Source organism: Rhopilema esculentum, chromosome 6 (genome assembly GCF_057945365.1).
Source record: "Rhopilema esculentum isolate cy_ngs chromosome 6, ASM5794536v1, whole genome shotgun sequence".
Taxonomy (NCBI): domain Eukaryota; kingdom Metazoa; phylum Cnidaria; class Scyphozoa; order Rhizostomeae; family Rhizostomatidae; genus Rhopilema; species Rhopilema esculentum.
This window is the reverse complement of record NC_142820.1, coordinates 11,276,918-11,302,173: the sequence shown is the minus strand read 5'-3', so window position 1 is coordinate 11,302,173 and position 25,256 is coordinate 11,276,918. Positions and strand designations below refer to the sequence as shown.

The 25,256-nt window shown below is 34.9% G+C and overlaps 1 protein-coding gene across 1 annotated transcript in view; it reads right to left on the bottom strand.

The window, feature by feature from the left end:
* Positions 1 to 11,727: 11,727 nt before the first annotated feature.
* The window catches only part of LOC135686885 (WD repeat-containing protein 36), a 28,613-nt gene continuing 15,084 nt past the window's right edge, over positions 11,728 to 25,256 (bottom strand). The window contains exons 18-24 of the mRNA XM_065203261.2: positions 24,776 to 24,883; positions 22,930 to 23,036; positions 22,063 to 22,223; positions 20,919 to 21,032; positions 19,420 to 19,507; positions 16,069 to 16,256; positions 11,728 to 11,948 (exon numbers count right to left, since the gene is read on the bottom strand). Coding sequence (XP_065059333.2) covers positions 11,799 to 11,948; positions 16,069 to 16,256; positions 19,420 to 19,507; positions 20,919 to 21,032; positions 22,063 to 22,223; positions 22,930 to 23,036; positions 24,776 to 24,883 — 916 coding nt within the window. The 3' untranslated portion in view covers positions 11,728 to 11,798. The remainder of the gene's footprint in view (positions 11,949 to 16,068; positions 16,257 to 19,419; positions 19,508 to 20,918; positions 21,033 to 22,062; positions 22,224 to 22,929; positions 23,037 to 24,775; positions 24,884 to 25,256) is intronic.

The window sequence follows — 25,256 nt, the reverse complement described above, 5'->3', positions numbered from 1 at the left end:
TCACACATATGATAATCAACACAGAACTAACAAACGAGACATTGATTGAGAGCAAAAATTTGCATCTAAAAACCATTTTGAATTCAGTGCTAAAACAATAAACCATTTAAAAATCAATCGCAAAACAATCTTCAATTTAAGCTGTTATTAAGTTCTAGTTTAAAGTTTCAATAAGTGTATAAGTTTCCAAACAGCGCAAACCCAGTAACGAGAATTGATTTCTTAGTTAATCTTTTATTATTTGAGATCCAACTGTCCGAGCTTAAGAAAAATTAAAAGGTAGAAATGCGTTTTAGGCAAAGACATGTTTCTTAGAGGATTTTAGTTCTTTATCAGGCCTAATGTTGGCAATTTTGCAAACTCTTTCTAGAATTGAGGGAATTGTATCTATAATTTTATTTTACTATCTAAAATTTGAAAAATTGAAGACTTTTCCAAAACAGCTATCGTCTGTCTTGACATAATCACTATTCTTTTTTATTTAGAATGGCTATGCACTTTAAGTAGGCGTAGAAAAGATAGGGATGAAGTGAAAAACTAACGATTGCCAGACAGCTGGCATAGAAACTATATCAACGTACACAGAGTTTGACGTCACATCATAAAATACGAATATGCACAAAGCTTTATTTGCATGCCTTCTTTGACTAAGTTCGAATTTTTAAGCCGCCAGTCTGAAACTAAAATTAATGAACTAAAAATATAATTTAAAGATGTGCATCCATTCTTATCCATACTCATTCTTAACATTTTATCACAAAAAATTGCTAATTGGAAAAGAGCAAAGAAGATAAAAGAGCATTAAGAGCTTGATTGCTCATTTAAGGACTGTTTTTGCTGCTCTAAATTGCCATTCTTTCTCAATAAAAGGATAAACTTAGGGCTTTACGTTTCCAGCACTGTTTTTTCTTGCAACCTAAGAACGCGAGTCTCTTCCTTGAAGTCGTTTTAAAGCAATCTACATCTAATCTTGCAAGCTTTTAAAGAATAAAGCGCACATTTGCATGTCTTTCTTTGATATGGAAATCTTTTGGGAAAGAAGTTTGTTTTCAGAATCAGAACGAGCGATTTTTCATAACTAGATACTTATCAGTTACAAACGCTGAATTGTGGATAAGTAGTCTTTGAATATTGGTAAACAGTGTGCGGTATGAAGAATGAATTGCAGCCTATTGGGAGAGGGAAGCACAAAAGCTTTCTTTCTTATCTTTTCTAATTGCTTGCGTCTAACCAATTGGCAGGTATATGAAACGGAAGCTAACAGGGACAAAAGGGTTTTGCATTAGTTAGCTATCTCTCTTTGGTTCGCCATATCAGTCCACCTGCTAGCAAACACTAATTAGGCGTTATTTCTTCGTTTCTCAAAGCCTCTCCTCATGGCTACTCATCGTATGTCGGGTGAATTGTAAAGCAAATAATTTGAGTTGAAATTGAAAACCGATGTCATCCACGTAGATTTTGGCTGCCAAATCTTTGTTTTCGGAGGCAATCACGAAGCAATACTCTTGTTAAGGAAAACCGCAGTAACCAATCTTCTGCAAAGAAAGAAGGAGTTTCGCTTTGAAGAGATGTTTGCAAACGCAAACACATACCATCATTGCTTTGTACTGCCTATGTCCAGGAAAATTACCGGATTAAGAACATATTTGAGAGCACTATTCAGCTGTTAACATATTTAATAACAGTACTGTTATGCGATAGCTGATACCAATTAATTTATGAAGTGAAAAACTGTATCTAATAAAGAAACTTGTATATGGGGAATAACCAGTATTTTCTTGCAAATCAGCATTTTAGTTGCATGTAGTCTTGGCTTGGAGCAATGGCCTAGAATATTCTTGTCATTGTTAATACTTCTGTTGATACTATACTCATACAGGTTAGCTTTTGCTGAGAAAGTAATGTCTTGTTTGTTCAACTAAATGTTTGAAAGCGTTAACAATATTCGTTTCTGGCAGCATTTTACAAAATAATATCATGTACAACCGAAAAGAGACAATAACTTTAGTAGGTAAGTATCTGGGGTGTAGTGTGTTTGAACCCTGAAACTTTTATGTTTTTCTATACCCAGAACTTTTACTTGGAATACAAAACGCATGCCCAAAGGGCAAGCATAGCTTTTAAATTCATTTCGGTTATCCTGAATGCCCCTAGTAATGGTTTTATTGTGTCATAAAATTCTGCAAGTCAAGCATAAAAAATTCTTTCACAGATCTTCTCTTCTTTTCATTTTCATTTTCTATCGATCTATTTTAAAGACAACTAAAACATAATTACATTACATTGGATACAATTACAATGATTACAAAACATTAGCTTCATATAAAGCTACAAGTTTGCATATAAAATAGATTGATTAAGCTGGAGCTCTCTAAATAGACAAACTAATCGAGAGAGACAGAGAGAGAGCCCCACCCATTAAAAGAAAATTCCAAATTCATAGAAAACAACGGATACATGATTGAACCAGATATGCCTCTCAGATTTATAAATTAGGCATAGGAATTAATAGAATAGGCTTTTAATTTAGCATAAAAGCGGAAGTAGAACCAGCAACCCGTATGAAGAGCAGATGAAATAATATGTACTTTTCAAGGGCGCAAGCATAATACGAATTGTAGATGTCTTTATCCCACTCTCTAGGTTTTATTTCTTGTAGATCTACAGCAGTTTTATACAACTAGACACCCAATTTTTGTAAACTGCTCAAATATACTTCATTTTATGGCTTTGTGTATACCATTTTATGGCTTTGTGTATATAATTTATTTTCAGTTTATGGCTTTGTGTATATCATTTTCCCATTAGTTAAAGAAAGCATGGATTTAATTGCTAATCTGTGGGCATCGATTGCACGCTATAAAGTTAGACTTTTCCAAGCTGCCAAAATGTTACTTCAGTTCAAATCTGTCTTCGTTAGTTTAAAAAAGTTCTAACCTTGGAAAATCATCTGATCATCGACAAAAATTGCGACGTCTCTCTTGTCAGAAAATATAAACCTCACCCCTGGAAATAATTTTTCTAAGGCAGAGAGGCATCGACGTATCAGGTTTCGACAAAATTTCATTTTCATCATTTTCAGCTTCTCTTTAGCAGTGTCGCCGGGACAGGGCACCCGACCTGCTATGGCTCCCCTATGCACTGTTTGAAAAGATGTAGAAGCAGCTGAATATTAGTCGTCGACGATGAACTTTTTTCTTCAGACAGCCATAAAAATTAATATTATGTTATCATTGAATCAAGGAACGGACACATCTCAAAGGCAGTTGTGATTTTTTGTCGTCACGGAAATCCTTCTTGATGGAATTTGCAAGAATTCACTACTGTTGTGATGAATGTTGAGAGAACGATGTCGCCTTGTTGCCAAGTAAAAGTTGTAGAAGCTAACTAAAAGGCTGATTTTCAATGAGAGTAGAGCCAGGTTTGTGATTTTGCAGCGAAATTGCAAGAAAGCAGAATCGAGCTCAACTTTTTCGCTGTAAATATTGCTTCATGGAGTTCATCTTAGCGATTTTCGAATTCCTTATGAACTACATTGTTGGGCTTATCGAGGGAAGAGGGCTGGCTGTCATTCTAGCCCCACATGCCTCCGTTAGTTTAATGCCTGTCCTTTCGAGATTTTCTTGAAATAATGAGAAGGATGGTAAACAAAGCATGAATTTAAGTCAGAAACTTTCAAACTTTTTTCGCAAACTATTAAAAAATCCTTAGGGTCTCAAACAAAGATAATAAATTCGAAGTTTAAAAGAGTTTATTCCTTCACTCAAAGAATTCATCTTTTCGAACGTTCGTACATTTAATAGGCTCATAAATAAATTATAGAGAGCTTGCTAGATGGTAGATTAATATTTCCCAAACATTATTAAAAGATTGTCAATAACGCCACTATTTAGTGACTTGTGGTCATTTTAGATTCTATGGTATTGAAAATTGTCCAAAATGAAAACCTCCGTTGTTCTAACCTATCTATGTTTAGCTTAGATTATATTGAACAAGATATTGTTACAACCATTGTCAATAGACTATGCTACAATTCACGGATACAGTGGAAAAATGCATGACCCTTTAGGACCAATCTTTTTGAAAATTCATCTTACCAAAGGAGGGGGAGGGGGAGGGGGAGGTGAGGGAGGACTAAAGCCACATGTTTCAGGAGACGAAGGATGGATTAAAATGTTGAAAGATATTTTTCGATCCAATCTTCAACATATTGATTATTCCCCATAAAACCTGAAGAAAAGAAGGTAATTAGATTGCTTCTAAGACCCCGTTTACAATATAGAAACAAGAACGGAACTCTTTGGTTCCGTTCTTGTTTGGGCACGATACCTCTTTCTTCATTGCGTCTACACTGTAGCAAAAAGGAACGGAATCAAATTTTTGCCCGTTTACTTTTGAGTAAAAAAACGGAACTTTGACGCGACGCGCGCGCAGTGATGCGGCAATGACGTTCTGACATTATAAGAAAACCTCTCCCCAACTCCAGATTAAGCTCCATTTTCAATCGTAACCATTTTAAAGTTCCGTTCCTGACCGTTCACACTAGAGAAAAGAAGCACGATTTGGGAATGGGAGCAAAGAGTTTCTCATTTTAGCGGAATGAAAGAAGAACGGAACCGTTCCCAAACTAGCACGGAACCAAGATGCCTAGTGTAAACGCAAGGGCTATCGTCGCTTTTTCAGGCACGTAACCAAGGAGTTCTGTTCTTTTTTCTGTAGTGTAAACGGGGTCTAAAACTGAAAGACTGCTTCAAATGAGGCCAAGAGGTCATAAGGCAATGGGGTCAAAGGGGCATGACCACTGTGCTCTTCAGTATAGTAAAATCTACACTGTCAATCTGTCAGGCTTCTGTGGTGTCTTGCCATAAGATTTTGCGTTTAAAGTTATGTATAAAGCGATAATTAAACCATTAGAAAGCCATACGTTTTTTCATTCGTTGTTAATTTACTAAAAAAGTAGAATGAAAACACAAAAGAAATGACACAATTAAAATGCATGCCTCGATTCTCGTGAGCTGTAGAACTTTTTTAGCAAAATTACAATGCCGTACGCTATTTAACAGTTTCCAATCTCAGCAATTTGTTAGAATATGCGAAATTAAACAGAGACAATGACAATTAACCTATTAACTGACATATTTGCACTGTATTGCTTGCCGTGGATTTGTATTCAGCAATGGGTATTTTTCTCTCCAATTCGTTTGGAGATTGTCACAGTTGTGCTACTTCTAAGATGATAGGAGCGAATCTAACTGTCATTCTACTGATTTGAAAACAGGGCTACTTTGTATGTGAATTGAAACTCTAGGACTTTACGGATGTGAAAATCTAGACATTAAAGTAGATTCCGTGCTACCTCGTTTGTATGTCTAGGTAAAGCCCCGTTTACACTTTTTAGTTCAGACCCATTTGTCGATCCATACAATCTCTGTGCGAATGAACTCAGTTTCCTCAGTACATAGAAACTGGAATTAGATAAAATCTTGTTTATGAGATTAAAGATTTCGATCAAAAAACAACAATCAAGACTTAACCAAAATGTTATTCTTGCTAACTAGAAACTATTTCTTTGTCATTACTTGTAAACTCTATTTACCTTTCAATTGCAAATTACCAAATAAAAATAATTTTCTATAGATGCATTAAACGTTCAACATGATCACCAAAACCCAGCTGCACGTGGTTTGAAAATTGGATTTATCCGATGCTTCACTGGGATGACAGGATTCGACTGGCTTTGTAAAAAAGCAAAATAAACTCATGACTGTGTTTTTTCAGTCGAAAGGTTTCGTTTTTCTTTATTTCCTCGAACTCCATCGACTAGTCTCTTCCATTCTTCTCTGTTGTTAATTGTATTCAAATACTTTTGATTCGTTAAGCCATAGTCTCTTCTCAGTTGATCTGTGTATGTTGTAGATGGTCTTCCTTTCTTTCGCTTGCCATGTTTAGGTTCCTACAACAGCACCTTATTTACAAGTTCGTCCTTTCGTCTCCAACTGTATCCGATAAACTTCAGTCTTTTTTTAAGTAGTGATTTTCATACTTTCTTAAGGCTTCCATAGAGCTCTTTGTTTGTCATGTGTTCTCTCCATGACAGCTCTGAGCATCTTTTTAGAATGAAATGATAAGCTCTTATTTGCTTTATTTTTTCTTGCTATCATTAGATATCATAAAATAGCTTTAGAAGAACAATTTAATTGCGTAATCAAAATGATTTATTGACAAAGCAGGCAATTTAGGCAAAAAACCCACCCCACTAGACATCATCCTATCAGACAGTAAGATCCAAGATTATTAAAAAAGAATATCATCTCTACTCTGATAAGAATATCTGATAATAGATTAAAATTTTATCAACGCTAGCAAACATGTTGTTCTGGATAATGTAACTGTGTGAAATCTATTTTTCCTTGAGACAGTCTTGAGATATAAATTGACTTAGATTCACGTGTACATGCTTTGCTTAAGGATCAGGTGGCTGTGGATTGGCCAGAGGGACATGAGTAAATTATGCAAAAAAATGCTTGATACATAACTTTTGTTCTCCAAAATTATTCAATTAAACCTTATTTCAAATACTTTAAGTTTTAATAAATATTTAAGGTTTCTGAATAAGCTTTCTAAGTTAATTTTGTAATAATGACTGGCACTTTTAAACAGTTTGCATAATTTGCGTTTTTAAAAAAATTTAATTTTCTTTTGATTTAGACTAGACTTTTTATTGCCAGCAATAATCATATTCACTATCTTAAGAAAAAGGTAGGAAAAATTGTCTTGATTCTTGACTGAAATATAGAATGAACTTTTAATCTAGTAAGGTGAAGAACCAAGTCTTTCTAATATGTCTCATTCAGGATACAGCGTTGTTTCAAAATATTTTACAGTTGTTAAACTAAGCTTGAAATAACAGCACATTGTCATGTATCTATGCTGTCAGACAGTATCAGAAACAATTGGGCAAGATACGGTCATTTGTATTGAATGTAACAGCCTTTAGATACATTTTTCTCTCATATTGAGGCAGTTTTTGGGTATAAATGAAGAAAATAAATAAAATCTACAATGTTTGTGATTCGGCAGGTATCATAAATTGAAGTTGTTTTTCACTAGTACCAGTTCAATTCTATTCATCCTGGATATCAAAATTGTCACTTTTTCACTCTGGCTACTTGTCTAAAATGGTCTCCAGTAGTTTGTGTGATATGATGGCTTATTATAAATGATTTTGGCTGATCACTTGCAATATCTTGCCCCATCCAGCGCTAGTGACCTAGCATATGGTCCTGCAAAGTAAGAGTCTGTAACACAGGCTGCAGAAAGGGGGGCAAAGGGGCAAATTTCCCCAGAGCTTAAAGACTCTATGGGGGCCTTATAAAGTAATTTATTCAACTTTTAAGAATGGAATTACTCAAACATATCAAAAGTATGTTGAGAATAGTGAAACATTCTGAACAAGTGGAAGAAAATGGCTCCTAGAAATATTCATAAACGTATTTTAAGCTAAACTTAAGGGCGTGGTCGCAAATTTGTTTCTTCTGCGGTCTTCGCCCAAGGCGTGTGATACCGATTAAATGCGCAGCCATTTTCACAGTCAAGCAAGACATTTGCACGATATTCAGTCAAAGCGGGACAAGGTGCTTGGCCCTTTACGTTATCCTTGATCTTTTTAAAACAAGATATCCAAAAAGCAAGATCATTCTGTCTTTGGCAGAAACCAAACAATAAATGGCTAAAACTTGCTTAGCCAGTAAAAAATGTACTGTACAAGGGCCTCCTAGCTAGGCACATCAAAAAATTTTCATGTCAAATTTTGGTGATTTGAAACGCTTTAACGAAATTTTTAGTTCAAAGAATGTATATACGATTTGATTGGCGGATAAGAACATTTTTTTCCTTTATTTTCAAAACATCTTAAGACTTAAAGAAACTGTAAGGGGGAGTTCATAAAATATGTCGGCAACCATTTCTATAGTCGTCGGCACTTTAAATTTAGATTGTCGGCACATCGTGGTTTGGTTTCTAGCGCCAGCCCTGGGGATCTATATTTCAAGAAATTACTTGGCCCTTACAGTAGATCACCACAGGAAAGAACCTCTCTATTTAAGAATTTACAGGTAGTCATTTCTATTCAGTACTCTATGTTTAAGAATCTAATAGGTTGAAAAACGTTAGGTTCATAATTTAAAAGATTTTGAGTCTGCCGGTCTGGCATTTCAAGAGGAATGTTCTTATTTGCTAGGATTTACTTTATTACATCAGAAATCATCTCATAATTGATTGTGAAGCAATAAAAACTCGCTATTTGGTAAAGGGTAGATTTAGATCGTGACGAGCTTTCCAGCGTAGCCATTTCAAGCTGAATCATTTCTTTGATTGTTTTGACCACTGACTGAGCTAGCATTAGCAATGATTGCTGTTCTTTATCAAGCGACGGTTAAATGAAATAAAAAGAGTCTAACTTTGCAACACTTACAGCTGTTTTGTGTTACCAATGCAGGCCTCGCTTGTGGTTTCTTTGAAAATCATTGCTACAGTAAGTTTGTTTCTGGTCCTGTTGTTTCGCTCTTTACAAACAGCGTACGAGAGTAAAACAAAACAAAAGGATTTCTAGGTAATTACCGATGAAACAATATGATTTCTACCAAGGGTTTAAGAGATTTCCATGGAGTGGCATGCCTGCATAGCAGCTAAAGTTAGCTTAGCCTTATGCAAATATAAGTGGATCAAGGTACGATTCCTGGGGCACACAACATTCAATGGTAACTAACATATCGAGATTCCAAAAGCTGAATCGAGGTAGTAGATGCTTTTGAAGATAAGAGACAATCGAGTGATTAAATATGAATAACCCACCTTTGGTAGAAGATGTTTTCTGTTCAAAACCAATTATGCCAATTGGAAATGTCGTTGTCGAATCTTGCAACGAAAAATTTTAACTTATGGGAGTTATACGCAAGTACAGTGTCGCAAATTCGAGGAAGTGTCCCAGATCTGAACTTATGAAATGAAAATATCTGGAAGGGAACTTGTATTTTAAATTAAGTTATATTTATTAACTAAACAGCAAGTACATTCGCTTGATCATCCCATCAGGCACGATCTCCGAGTTTCAACTTAAAAACAATCCTGTTCTACGCAGAAAAAAATAATTTAGCAACGCTTCACTTTCTTTTACACTTTGACTGTCATTGGAATTTTACCTGAGTAGTTGACTTTCATCGATATCTGGTCTGTTAACTAAAGGTTTTTCATAAGTGGCTGGCTTATCAAGTACCTTGGCTGCTATGCATTGAAAGTTCTTAAACTTTCCTAAACTAGACAAGCCGAAAGGCTTTGCAATTAAAGGATGGGAACCCATTGCGAAGAGAGACCCAACCTACAAGGTGATGGGCCATATATGTAGAAGCTATGCGCACAAGGGGCATGTGCTCTTCCCCACTTTTCAGGGACAAAAGTACCTATTTGCAGCTCACAGAGGTACCCAATTTTTGCCAACACGTGCCATCTACTTTGAAATGCGTTCTACGTATGTGTGACAGACCAAGGCTCTCTAAAAAGAAATAAACTTCGACAAAATGTCCATCGATAATACTTTCTGTATGCGCTAGTAGAAAAGTATTATATACAATGAGAAACTTTGTAAACAAACGATCTAATTGCTTAGTAGAGGCTTTTAGATGATTGCAGGGCTTGCAATATGTAATATGTTTCGGAAGGGGTTACAAAATTGTTCCGATGGAAAACTTATCAGTATAATGTAAAACAAGACATTCATGTTTATATAAAAATGCATGTTTTTCAAGACACTTTCCTGAATTCCTTCAAACTAATACAAACTCAAAACTAAATGATATGGTTAACTTCTAATTGATATAAATAATTCACTCGTACTTAAGGCCGATTTGTCCTTGTTATTCTCAAACTCATTTAGTTCATTAAACTCTTAAACTGAAATGTGAGTTATATTTTGAAAATTTCTCTCCAGTTTATCACTGTTAATAAATGCATTATGCCGAAAACAAATGTTAATCGACCCTTTATTTCTAATACAAATTAATAAAAGTCTGCACATTGCTTTATTGCCACAGGCGAACATTTCGAAAAGCAAACAACTTAAATGCCAACGAAAATAAAATTAATCGAGTTTCAGCCGCTATGAAAACTCGCAAGGTGAGCTAGTAAAATTCAAGGAAAAGTCGTTCGGATGAAGCGAAAAGAGGAGAAATCTTTCAAAATTAAAGGTAAAAATATAAAACATCGTCCGAGAACCAAGAAATGTGATTAGCATTCATCTTGATAGAGACTTAAGCTCTTAAAACCTTCAAAAGATAAGCGATTAAACGTGATTGTTTTTATTGCGATTTTGCACATTTCTAGCCGAGTGACCGTCATTTTTTCATGTTGGCTTTAATTTTAAGATACTCCACAAATACTTGCAAAAGAAAATTAATATGAATAACAAAATAATTGAAACGCATCAGTTTGAGCATCATTAATCGACGATTTACACGTGCGTAGAATGTTAAGAATGGTCTTGCGCAAAGAAGATTGCAAAGAGCTGTGCAATTTCTCAGTTTATTTTTTAACATTGGTTGGAAGTTTTGCAAGTATTTTTAATGCATCGATGCCTAGACTTTCGCTAAATGACAAAATTACTTAGTTTAATAGAAAAATTTTGACTTAAGGATACAAAATTGAAGGAAGAAGGTTAAAGGTGCAGAGGCAACATTTAAATAGGTCATTTTATCGCATTTACAGCACTTTTAGACCTGACCTTGAAGAAGATTAAAAATGGATTAGGCAAACAGAAAATACGATTACAGTGCTGCTTTTCCAATCAGACATTGCCGAGTTTAAGATAGGTGGGGCATTTCTGCAGTCAAAATACCAAAACTTTGTATACTGCCAGAGATAATCATTGACAAGGCAACTGACAACTTTGTTTGCTGTTTCGAAATTGCAGAGTTTTCGTAAAATGTTCTTTTGTCTAAATCGATCATCAAAAATCGCTCAAGTGCTTTTTGATTTTAGTTCAACTAGCAGTATAAATTTTCTAGGCGAATTTTTCATCCAAATTTTCCCTTAAAAACAGAAATAGATACAAAAGTTTGAGAACATTGCGCACGCTGTAACTGAAACCTGCCTCTAAGCTTTTCCGGGTACAAACTGTCCGGGTACAAAATAACTGAAACATTTACTATGCCGGTGCTATTATAGATCTGCCTAATAAATGTGTAGGCAAAAATCTGGATCAATAAGGAACGAATACGAAAGAAGGCAATAACTGTCCCGAGTTCCATTTCGTTGTATACATTCGTATATAAACAGAAAAGAGAACACGGCTAGGGTCAACCCGAATAGCACATCAGGGTCAATCTATCTGAAGCACCTCAAATTGTCAATTCGGATGCAAAATAGGAGAAGCTGAGCGGATTGGTTTTCCTGTTAACAATGCAAATGAAGTCTGGAAACGGACCTCAAAAATCGCTGGATATCCTCTGATATGCATGCTCATACTAATCGCGAAATCGTGCAAAACAGCCTTTTAATACCGAGAAGGCGCCGTGTTTATCTAGTTGTGTATGAATGCACGAAAATATGTAAAACGTAGGAACTGATTTTCTTCTTTTAAAACGAACAGGCGATTCATGACCAACCTTTGCAATATGGGAAGTCAAGTTAAAATGCCTGGCTTCAAGAATACAAAAAAGGCAAAGGCAAATGCAATTCCTCTCTACTTTTTGTATTTAAATCAAAAGCATCGGATTAAAATACAACTTCCATAAACATTATATTCATCAAAGAGTCGCACTTTTGAAATAGTTTATCAAGCAGGTTGATTGATTGATAAGTTCTTGACATCGCAACCATCCATTCCTATTAATTTCAACGATATCTTCTGCTTGCTGCCTCAGCTTTGGCTCCGATGCAATCTGCTTTCCATGAAGCTGAAAAGAAATCAAACTGTTCAGTTCTCAAGCTGGCTAGTGGAGTATTGAAAGAGACTTTTATTGTTCGTTTTTCTCAATAATTTATCAATTTATGCTCATCCATTCATCAAGGTATTACAAAGATCACGCTAGTGTTTAGCTGTGCTTTCTAGAACTGCCTCATAGTCTGGAGGCCTGGGCACAACAGGGATTCCAACTACTTCATTACCAGAGCATTTTTTAACAGTGTAACTACTGGGGAAAATTCCCCAGTAGGCCCAATGCCTTCCCCAGCAATGAGAGCCAAAATCACAGAAATTCCCCAGTAGTTTGGGCCCCTGGCGATTTCCAATGACCTCCGTCGTCTTTTTTAAATAAACTTTTCAATGAAATTATCTGTATTTCTTGACTTTGTACTTTTTTTTGCAATTTATGGATTAGATTTATATCGTACCGCCTATTGTATCACGCTTTTTTGTCCGTTCCTATGAAAACGGGTGACGGTGTATCTCATGATATCCAACTCAAATTAATCCTTTCTACTCACGCAACGTCTTAGTAGATTTTTTTATCAGAAACATCACATATAACTCTACAGCGATGCTGTGCTCCATTTATTTAGCTACAATACTCAAATAGCAAACTGGATCCTAGCCTGGGTATCATAGCCACATAAATTCGTGACTGGAAATAGAAGATAGGGGCGGCAAGCGGAGGATCATAAATTTGAGACGAAGGGTTAGCCCAGAGCCACTTTTCATTCTTCTCAGGAAGATGCTCCTCCACTTGCCGTTCCTATGTTCTATTTCTGTGCTCGAATCTACGTGGCTTTGGTACCGAGGGCAACTGGGTCCCTGATCTTTTAACGGTTTAAGATTGTGTGACAGTGTCCAGTGCGAACTGGCTGAGGTTGGCATTGCACTATTTTTTTTCTCTTAACTTTCTCTAGCTGTGGCTGCATATTTTATTCTTTAAAATAAACGGTTAACTGCAGCGTAGAGCCGTGTGCTTCTTTCAGTTATTTTTCGTTGGGCCCTTTTTGCAAATTTTCCATAGTAGTGGAAATTTTCTAAAAAATGATCTGATTTTTACTCGAAAGGAGGCGGCTGCACCTCTATCCATTTGCTAAACGCAAAGAAAGGCCCACGATTAGTCGAGCGCAATAGACGCGGAGATGCAAGGCCTCTCGCACAAACGCTACAACGTCAACAATATCAGGTTCTCGACAGGTCCCTGCAAAATTACGATGGTTGCGTGTTCGCAAAGGTCCGGAGAACGGGAAAACTGTTCCAATGCACGATTAATAAAGAGAGATCGGTTTCGGCATAGTTTATATCTGTTCATTCGCACACATTGTCTAGTGAAATTCCTTTTTAACCAAATTTTTGAGAACAATGAATCGGTGTGACCTCAAATGAGTTTCATTTAAGCTACAAGTTCACATTAAAACTTGCTGATGAAATTTATTGACCTAGACGATATTTTACAATTGCAAGTATTAAAGCTTTTCTATTCAAAACTATGAAATAGCGAAATATGGCAAATTACTTTCGAAATAAAATTGCTTAGACATTCATTCGAGCGTGCATAACATTAGAGACAATTAATTTATGCAAAATGGCTCATGTTTTTGTTTTCATTAAAATTCCTCATTCAGATGAATATTCCACTCTTATTTGAAATTGGATTTCCCAAATACCCTTGAATGTTTTCAATAATACGCTGAATGGATTAGTTGTACTAAGAAAATCGCTGTAAAATTAAATTTAAGCCAACTTTCACTGTTAACGAACCTTATGGCGGTTCGCAGATAACTTGATCGCTCAACCTTCTCCAGACAGACAAATGACTCATTGTTTTTTGCGCCAAGGTACATTATGCGTAGGCTTATGGAACGAGGGTGACATAAATCAAACCCCTTTTTTCTCACAAACGAAGCCCATGGGAATGGTCGATTGTTTCCGCCCTCTCAAAGATACGGCCTTTCTGTAACTGAACCTTTAATCAAACCTCTAACACATGTTCAGATAATCTTCTAGTGCTTCGAAAGACCTACAATTGACTCTTAAAAAAGATACTTAATAAAATCACGTGCTGAGTACTCTAAACAAACTAACCTAAAAATAGGTCTGACGTAACTGGAAAAACTTACGTCACAATGACACACTATTACGTCGTCTACGTAAAAGTTTGTGCATCCCAAACTTTATTTCAAATTTTAATGGAAGGCCGTGAAAACCGAATAGAGACCAAACATGGAAAGTTTTGCGTTATGTTCGAGTAGGGCCGTCGACTGAACATTAAGACTGGTGATGAAAAATCTTCAAGAGACAAAATAAATAGAAAGAGCACGTGACGCATGGAATGGAAAAAGCGTTCTCTCAGTCGGGTCAGAATTTGTCTAATTGATAGTGAAACTAAAAGTTCATAATACTTGAAGAATTTTTGCAGCATTTTTCAACTGTATAGACAATTAATCTAAAAAATACTTTGTCAAGCAGATTGGAAGAGTAAGCATTCAATTGAATTGATCACCTTTAGATCCGCCGAGAGTTTATATAGGGTCTCAGGTGAAAAGAATGATAAACACGCGATGAAGTCATTAAAACCGTAAAGTTCATGGTTGTTATTGCTAGGGACTTTCTCATAACCTTTTTTAGCCCCTCTCAGCTCGAAGCATGAAAAAATCTGCCTGATTACCTCAGTACCTTGAAACATTACAGCTTTATAAAGTCTGATTTACTTTGAAAATAGTGGATGATAACAAAATTACCAAAATAACAGCCATTACTCTTACACATTAGCAAAATTCATCAAACGCAGTTTCTGTGGAAGATAAATCTTTTATATACGAAATTGAACAGCAGCATAACGGCAAAATGTTAAGGTACAAGTGACGGTTGGATTTAGAAAGTTGGTATGGGTTTAAGAATGAGACCTGACCATGCTTTGCATCGCAGTTGAACAGGATTTTGAGATCAATATATCGATAAAATCAACTTCGTAAGCATTAAAACAGCAGTGGCGCATTGAAAAGTGTTAGAAAAAATTGGAAGGCTTTGAGTTGATTCAAAAACTTCCAAGAGAAGCTATGTCATCATACGTCGGTTATATCTAAACAAAATCACCTAAAAGTAGCATGCAGGTGCCTACAGCTCTTGCAAATCACCTCTAATTCTTTCGCTTGCTAAACATTTTAACGCAGCTGTTCTGCATATGAAACTAGGAAATTTTTAATTGTGAGCAATTGAGGTTTATAATCTAGGCAATCTATGGTAAAAGATGTTTATTTTAGATATATTGGTTTTATCATTATTTTGAATTCTTGCAAAACGAAAAATAATGCTAAAAGTAGCGGATCACTGCGAGGTATGAAAGATAAAGAAACGCGTTCAATGAAAATGGAAAAAACAATTTAATGTCGACATGAAAAAGTCGACAAATTATGGAGAAATCTACAAATATTATTTGCGCTCTGCTGGTGTTTATTCTTCAAATATTTCTATACTTCAAAAGTGGGAATAAAAACCAACACAAATGGTTTATTCGATTTGGGAAAATTCGTTTCTTTAAAACAAGAAGTCATTTTAAGCCATGTACATACACACTTAACATACATTGGTACCCGATACACTGAAAACCGAAGACTTTTGAAAACGGGTTCCAGATATTTAAAATAAGCGAAAAAGCTGGTTTTATAATTGAGTAAAGAAATGTAAAGAAATGTAAAGAAATGTAAAGAAATGATTGAAACAACGTTTCTGCTTGATGGGGGGGGGGGGGGTGAGCTTTATAGGGGTAACTCGGATCAATGTAGAGACAGACACCTTTTCAACACCGGTTGGATCGAATGAGATTAAATTGATGAAAACGTAGATTTTGAAAACGCATAATTCGGAAAAAGCACATTTTTATAAAGGCATTGGTATGTAAAGAGCTTTGTTCACCTTAACGTTTGAACTATAAATTTGAATTATCTACCACAATTCCAATTGGCTAATATAGCTCAATTCATCAAATCAATTGGCTAATCTGAATTGACCGTTAAACCTTATTCTATTTCTCGTTGATTTGAAGAAACCAAGAAAGATCGGACGTTAGAGCCAAAAGTGAATATCAAAAAGGGCATCATAAATACCTTTAAAAACAGACCAATGTACGATTGAACCAGTTCATAGTCGCGACCATCTTTCATTCTGTACTTGAAGAAATCAAGCATCTTCTCCATCATATCGACATTACCACCAACCTCGGGTGCAACCGATCGTAACTCGACATCAATCGCAGAAGGACTCATTTCTTTGAGCGAGTCCATAACAGCATCATCTAAAGAAAAAGAAGTCGGTGAAAACATGGAGCAAAAGAAACAATAAAATCTCATTTTAACGACATCCGCAAAGTTTGGTTGAAAATATTTCTTAAAAGGTTATTCTCAGTATGTAAACCTGTCATAAAATTGTCGCGATATGGATTAGTTTAAAGTCGATTTAAATAATCTAAATTTACATTTTCTATGCAAAGGTTTTCCCACTAAAATTGAAGGAATTTCTGTAGTTCTCACTGCAACATTAGCTATGCACAATTTCCTGTGAATAATCATACCATCCATTTTCTAATCCTATTGGCACTCTAATCTACTTGAACAGATATCATTTGCAAAATCAACAACAGAGCTCATTTGCATACATCCTAAAAAAACTTCCAGAAGGCAAGGAAGCAAAGTGAAATGCTAAGTATACCTATACCAGCTGTTACCCTTCATAAGCCTAGCAATACTTATAAATTACTGCTAACTTGCAACAAAATCTGTGGCTTAGGTTATGTAATTCTCAACCATGTAGCAAACAGATATCACCTACATAGGTAATAAGCTATACCCTGCATACTGGGCCTCGCTACGAAGTGGAATAAAATGAGGCAAAGTGGAACAAATTACGGTGCTCGCTAAAGAGAGGAATGATGAAAGAGAACAACACAAACTTCAAAGAATTCGTAAAAAGTCAACACGCTAAAAAGGCGAGGTTCACAAAGCAAAACTTAAGGAAATGGGAAAGGAAGTAAGAAATATAAGCTAAGGATATCATAAAAGGTAGTCAACGTTACAGAGAAAGGCAACCTCTTTACTGAATATGCTATGCCTGGTTATAGAACTACGAACAATAACACTGGCGTGGCTGAAACGAAATGCGCATGAAATCTTTGTATCGACAAACCAAATGCAAAAATAGCGTCGTAAGAAAAAGGTGATTAGCGTATGAAAGAAAGAAATTATGATGCATAATGACGATGACCGAAATACTCTATTTGCTGCAACCTGATCTTTCGGTGACCTTGAGAATTGAAAAGAATTATTCCTTCTCTTAATGGACTAAAATTGACTTTCGTTCGAGCAAAAAAGCAAGAAATGTTTTCCTTTTCAACAATCCTTAAGTCCTTTTCAAAACGACATCAAATTTATGAATAAACAGTTTCTAAGAAATTGCTTATATGGTTGCGACAACCAAATACACCTGCATGCAAAGCCACTTGTAATCTGTGTATCCCGAAGACTGCTTGCCTAATAAGCTAAGATAGACATGAATAAAACTGAGAATAGCTACTATCTTTAGAATGATTTTATTAGATGCGATATTTCGATTGTGAGAAATTTAATATTTCAGTAAACAGATAAGTGAGATAACAGCAGCAGCAATAACAATTCATCACTTCTACGCAGCACAAACATTCTATTAAACGTTTTTCTGTATCAAGTTTTCTGTTGTTTCTGTGATTGCTGCAAAGATGAACGATTACATGCTGTTTTCCATTCTAAATGTAATATGGCATTACAGTACGAATTATTTTGGGAGCTCAATGTGTGTTTGAAATAGGCAGCACTATAAACCTTTAGCGTTGCTTTATTCGTACTGAAGAGGTATGAAAAATTTAATTTACCACCCACAAATATTACAATTTTGAAATTAAAGAAACCATGAAAGACAATTCCATTAAATGAGAATATTTTAATACAAAAATATATATTTGAGAATATGAATAAATGAAAATATTTTTTGGAAGGTAAATTTATGTAATCTAGAAGAGCACTTGCGAAAAAAGCTAAAAAAATTTGTCCAAATTCAGTGAATTGTTTTTGAATAAAAAACATCATCCATCACTTGTGTTTCTATCTTTATACAATGGCATAAATGAAAAAAATACAGTTTATTCATAATCAACATCTTTCATCTCAACTCTCCTGTCTCTTTTAATTCATTCATATCAGCATCATCGTTTTTTCCTATTTTCTTGCCAATTTTTAAACTCTTTCTTTATCCTACTAATCACTTCCTTCACTTATCAAAGCATCAGTTTAAAAAGTCTTTTAATCATAAATACTGCAATCAATCATTTCTTCAAGTTCTTTAATTTTTATCTGTTTATTTATCTCTGTGTGAACTGATCCACACATATTGGTCTACAGAGGACAAGAATATTGTGACAATGAGCAGCCTTTGGCTCATTTTTTCTCAAGCACAACCTAAACTATTTTGATCATTACAAAAACGAAAGAAGACCAGTTCTCTTTACATATCGCATTTAAACTTTAAAATTATGCCTTGTTTTGCTTCGAAATCCTTCCAAAGTGAGCGTTTTGCGTTAAGAAGAAAACAAGACTTGAAAATCTTTGCGGAGTTTCCAAAAGACGTAAAAACGAAAGCAGATCCGGGCGTACTTCAGAAACCAGCTGGCATCTGCAAACATAGCTATTGAAAACCGAGCCATTCTAAACAAGATTACCGCCTTAGAAGGACTCGAGAGTGGTCTACGTGGCGAGAATAGTGTAAGAATAGACCAAAAATTTGCAACGAACAAGGAATTAGTAAGAGAAATAACCAGATTAAGGAAAAACTCATGAATTAAACATAAGGGAGACCAGTCAATGTTGGATGAATGAGTAATCAGATGTCATCCAAGTTCACGATTTGCAGAAAAAAGTCAACACAACCACGACAGTTCCATCAATTGAATAATCAGATGGTGTCGTTTTAAAACTTGAGAGTTATACGAAAACATTCTTGAGGCAAGAAAGCCAATCACTGCTTTAGTTTTTTCAAAATAATTTTTAAAATTCAAAACATATTTCCTTTGCGAAAACAATTTCATCCAAATAAGAAGAAGCCACGTTTAAAAGAAAGAAAAGAATTTCTACGACGTCTTGGCTAAGCAAAAAGAAGTTTAAAAATACAAGCAAGCTTATGACACCGCCTCGCAGAAGCAATAGATCACTAGAGCTTCAGCGTCTCAAAGACTTTCGTTATGTCTTCGAAATGGGTTAGCAATTCTTAATGTAGACGACCACTCATTCAAATGTGTAAATGGTTGCGAAATTTGCTGCGGACTCTAGCAATCAATATAGGAATTAAAGTGAAAAGAAGTTGAAAAAGATACAAAAATCACTAAGACTCAAAAAATAACTAACATAATAAAAGAATAGGAAATAAACACATACAGTTTCTAGATTTTGCTGATTCTTCCAATAACATCTGAAATCTTGTCTTTTCATAAAAGATGTTTATGGATACGACTCTCGATTCATGCTAAAAAATAACGAAAATATATTTGCTATTGTCTTTCTTCGTCATGGAAAAATTGTTGGAAACAAAACAACATAATAGGGAAATACAAGCTTGATGGGTGTTGATAGTATTCCACTGACATTGTGAGTGAAAATCACGCTTTTCTATTCTCTTTTAAAAATCGCGTAGATAAAAAGTTATGGCGAGCCAGGCAATGATTCTTAATTAATTTTCAAATTTTATCAATTTCAAACGTAAAAATTTCTTAAAATTTATTATTCTTAAAATGTGCTCTAAGACTGAATTTAAGCTCAGTTTTGCTAGCAGGGTACCAGGCATTGTGTCTACCTAGGTCTGTTATCAATAATCAAAGCACATGAAAATATGGCAGTAGCATACCATTGCGCGGTAATATAACAAAAACATGGTGCTTGAATAGCTGCATTGCAATTGCCGTTTTTTTCAAAACCATGAGTGGCGTGACATCTACCCATTAAGATTGAAGCAAACAACAAACTCAAGCTTAAAATTCCATTGCAAAGCCAGATCAATTATGCGAGGCAGTCTTAATAATGAATGATCAAAGTATTCATCTTTAAAGATTGAAACTGAAAATTTAATGCACCAGATGCTTCAAGCAGCTAAAAAGAGGGAAAATACTTGAGCTAAAGGCCGTTTTTTCTCAATTAACGTCATCAAAAAAACAGAACCCACACTATGACGTCAAAGCAAATTATATTGATGGCTTCGCTGGAATCAATGAACAAAGTGCCAAAGCCCTCAAGTCAAAACAAACTTTCCTTTTAAGGTTTCTAATCTTTGATCCCCGAAGATCTTTTTGATCAAATTAAACCGAACAAAGAAATTAGCAGTTGAAAATGAAAAATATTGCAGCTGAAATGAATTCATACTGGCAATCAGACAAGGGAAGTGTCCCAAAGAAAACTAGACAACTCAAAATAGAGGGAGGGATTATTTTGTTATAAAACTAGCCTTTAAAACCATCCCAAAATTTAACATTACAGGCACCTTATCGGGCCATTGGGAAGATAGAAAATGATTTTAAAATGAACTGACGGGACAAGAGCCTTGAAAGTAGTTTCAGTTAAAAAAGAAGAAATAAAAAATACTCTAATGATCTTGGACAACGTGGATGAATCTTTAGAGTTTCCGCTTCTGGTGTAAAGGAGGCGGGCTCTGAGTTCCAACAGAGCCAGCAAGCAATAATGGATTAAATTTGTCACTAACTGGATTAAACTGGAAAGGGCTTTTAGGCACAACGAATTTCAGCTTCCCAACACAAAGACAACGACAAGTGAAAAAGAGCATTTACTTGGCGCATAAGATAATGCGCTCAGCCTGTGACAAACTTCAAACCAGAAGTTGCCAATAGCTACAACATGATATTCAAAGAAAATTGATATACACTTACGGCGGTATCCTCAGCCTGTGACGTATCAAACTTGGGTTCCAGCCCTGGTATAGTCGGGAGGAAGAATGGGGCAGCTTTTGGCTTCTGTGGAGGCTCTTTAGGTTTATTTCGTTCCTGTTAAACGGCATTATTATTTATACTGAAAATTCTCAAACGAATAATATAACATATATAAAAAATATACAGTATACTACATCAAACAGTAGGGTTTACAGTCTTGAGTATAGAAAAACGGTTAAACTGTTTAAGATGTGTTCCTATTCGCAAAAATTGGAGAGGAAAGCCGCTCCTCAAAGATTTCTGATTTTAGAAAATTAGAGGAAAGAGAGAATGCATAGGGGGAGGGAAGATATCATCATCCTCTTTGAGGAGCCGTTATTGATATCGAAGTATAAAATTTACTACTTTTAGCGCGAATTTTTAAAGAAAAGCAAATAAAATTTAAAATCACTGTCAAATTATTCTACTTTTTCCTAAAAAATAGCTTTGCAAAAATTTGGACAATTAGTAGTTCGTTGGTCTGCATTTAATAAATTTGGACAAGACAACACAGCAAATAGCTGACTTAGTGAAATTTATTTTAATGAGGAGTAAACAAACAAATCAACATATTAGGCCCAAATCAAGGATATGAATAATTTTTCAAGAAAAAGCAGAAAAGGGTCCAGAAATAGGTCATTTTTGACCTACATCCGTAACGGCAACAGAAATGTTGTTCAAGGCAAAAGTTTAGGCATAAACTGTACGGCTATAAGTTCTAAAATAATAGATAGATATCAATAAAAGTAAAATAATAGACAGATTCCAAATTATTAACTTTAATATTTCAACTTAAGCTTTGCTGGCATTTAACTTTTTTAAAAGTTTCTAGATTACGAATAGGCATTCATCCCTAAGTAAACAATATTTGATGTACAATAAAGCTTCTTAAACTTTTATCAGTTGGCTACCACACGCCTATAAGTGCCTTCGCTAATCTACGAGGCAATTGCATCAATTAGGTTATTTTACGAGCAATATATTAGCTCGCTAAAAGCTCTCTTATCGATCTTAGGATTGTAGACAGTTTAAATAATAAATGTCTCTCATATACGTTTCTAGACATGGAAATAATTGTAAACAAAGTTAATGAAAGATTGATCACCTTGATGAGCTTGAGGTCGAGCAGATTCTTCCATCTGGAAGCTGGCAAAGCGGAAAGAGTGATAATCTCGTTGCTGATCTGCTCAGGAAGACTTTCGTCTGCTGTCTGGGTCTCCTCTGGTTCCTTTATATCTATGGGTGTAGTTTCTCCAATAGTTGCAACTAACGAAAAAAAGACAAAGAAGTTTAAAAGCTATTGTTAAAAAACAGACATAGTTTACTTCTAGTTTGTGTGTATCTCACTTTATTGAAACAGGAAAAAACAACAGCAATTCGTTAGAAAAAACGTCTTTCACTGGCGATATCTCAGTCGATTTGCAACAGTTTCAAATGATTTCGTATATCAAGAGGTATTTTGTGATGCTTTTGTGATGTGATAGGGGTAAGAATTCTGAAATTATAAAAATGTAATTTTTTATAACGTCTATTCTGCTTCCTATTATTAAAAAATTTTTAATACAACCCACCAATAGCTAGAAAATAATTGTTCCCTTTATCCTGAATACCAATGCAAATCAGTTAGTCATAACTTAACAGAAGTCAATGGCTGGTTTCATAAAAAGTTGCCCAGAAGAATATTGTCTAAATTCTTTTTTTCATGTTTAATAAAGATCTTGCTAAAGCCTGTCGGTGAAAGGCTTTCTAAACATTAATCAAAATCAGTTAAGAGTGTCGACAAAGCCCACGCAAAATACCAAGTGAATATTTTCATATTACACTGCTGGCATTCCTACTTTTTATGAAAACATAACAGTTTGTCGCAGCCAAAAGCTTTAGACAATTGAATTATCTTCTCTTAGATGTATTCAGACAATATAAGTGAAACCACGTAACTGGAATATACATTAAAGCTCATTAGGGCACGTACCGCTTTCATCATCAGTGATAATAGTAGTGGGTAGATTTGCCCGCCGTGGGACAAAATCCTTTGGCAAAGGTGATAAGTACAAGTCTTTATAAAGGGATTTATTTGACCTGAAATCGAGAGAGAGCATCAGTCAAAAATAGCTTATGAATTATAACATTTGAATAATGCAACACCCACTGACAGCATATGGCTGTGCCTGGAAAAAATAAGACAAAGTATGACAAAGAAATAAGGCGAGACAAACCGACAAAGTCAAAGAGCCAGCAGAGGATATCTGAAAAGGCATGCCATGTGATATGGATGAAAAATACATTATTATTATTATATTGCCTATTTTTGAGTAGCCTGCTTGATTCAAATAGCACCGTTTAATAAGTATTTGAAAGACCACGAGTAAATTGCGAATAAAAAATTAGTCAGACCCATATGCATCTACATGAAGTCTAACAGAATTGACAAAAATTTGAACAAAACTATGCGGGGAACATCAGTTTGCGCATTACTGCAAAAAATTTCCAAATGCTTGAAGCGAATGCCACTTGATAAAAAGGCTGCATCGATCACTCCTGACTTGATTTTGAATATCGTAACATTCTTAGGAAGTTTTGTTATTCTCATATCATCTTTCCATGTTGCTTAACTTGCCTTCATTCATTTCAAGAGACCACAAGCACGATCATCGGTTAAGATGACAAATCTGATTGACTTTATCGTAATGGTATCACTAGAAAATGCTTTTTAATTTCAGTTCAAGTCTACGACGGCTTCCAATTCTATTTTTCGTTTCTCTACTATTAAAATACCTAAATCAAAAAGCTCTCTGGGATATCAATGCAAAGCTTACAGTGCATTTAAAAAAGTTACAAAAAATGTTCTAGTCTATGATGGCTTCCAATTCTATTTTTCGTTTCTCTATTATCAAAATAACTAAATCAAAAATCTCTCTGGGATATCAATGCAAAGCTTACATTGCATTTAAAAAAGTTTTCATTTTAGAATCTTCTTGCGTGTTAAACGGTGCAGTGATTATAGACAAATTAATAAAATCCTGTAGAGATTCATTATTAAGACCTTTAGGCTACTAAACATACCCAGACGATTAAAATCGCAGGTTCACACACTGTTGTGGAAGTGAGCAAAGAAGGATTTTTTACTCAGCTGCAATTTAATGTTAATAAAGTCACAAAAATTTATTTCGAGAATTTTTGAATTTTTTTTCCATTACCTGAAAGAGCATCATGCAATACCTCTAAATCTGCAAAATCAGTTAAAGGTATTACGAATTGGTTGAGATATGACCAGCTGGCCCCATCAAACCGCTGTAATTTGGTCTCAGTTCATAACTTTATGAACTGAGCCAAAAAAACAGTAATCCGTTAGCAAATTTCAAATCTTCTATTGACCATAGCTCACCCGATTTTTGACAAATTTAACTGATTTTGCATAAATGGGGGTATTTCATGGTATTCTTTCATGTCATGTGGTCAAAATTCGAAAATTCTAAAAATAGTTTTTGTGACGTCACACTTGAGAACTCTATTGATACAAGAACTACATCGGGCTCTCCTTACGTAAGATTAATTTTGAATTCATATATATATCTGAATTAATATAATTTTGAAAGATTAAACAATCAACCTATTATATTTTCATTCCGGTACAAAATTTATTTGCTAACTGTATTATCGTTATTCTGGATGAAGTACCACATGCAACGTACATATTCAATCATATATATCTGCTCCACGAAATTTGCCTTTCGCACTATTACATCGGCAATTAAAGATCTCAAAAAATTATAAATCAACCTCGCGTAGGCTTTAACTGGAAACAGCATAACCCTTACCAGAGATATACACCAATGTCATCCAAATGGCAAGTAGCAAGGAAGTCTCCGGTTGGTGAAAATGAAAAACTTGTTACAGGTGAATCAACAAGGAAACAGTCGAGAAGTCTGTCGAAAAATGAATAAATTGGTTAAAAATACATGCAATCAACCAATATGTAATCAATAGAGAAAGAGAAATTAATTATAGGTATTAATACAAAATCTTTAGAGCTTGTATCAGTACTTCATTTTCTTACAAACAAAAGGCATTCATTAACAACTTTATAAGACCCACTCGCAATTTATCCAATTTCATTATTTACGAAAAATTTGCAAAATGGCTGGCAGGTGGAAATAGAAACCTTTACTACAATTTTACTTACTATATGGAGCATATTTGACCTACTTTTACATTTAAATTTTTTGTTAAACAATGTCCCCTAGCTGTGAGGATTTTGGGGATAAATCTTGGAAATTGAACGAATCTGCCTACTGGAAA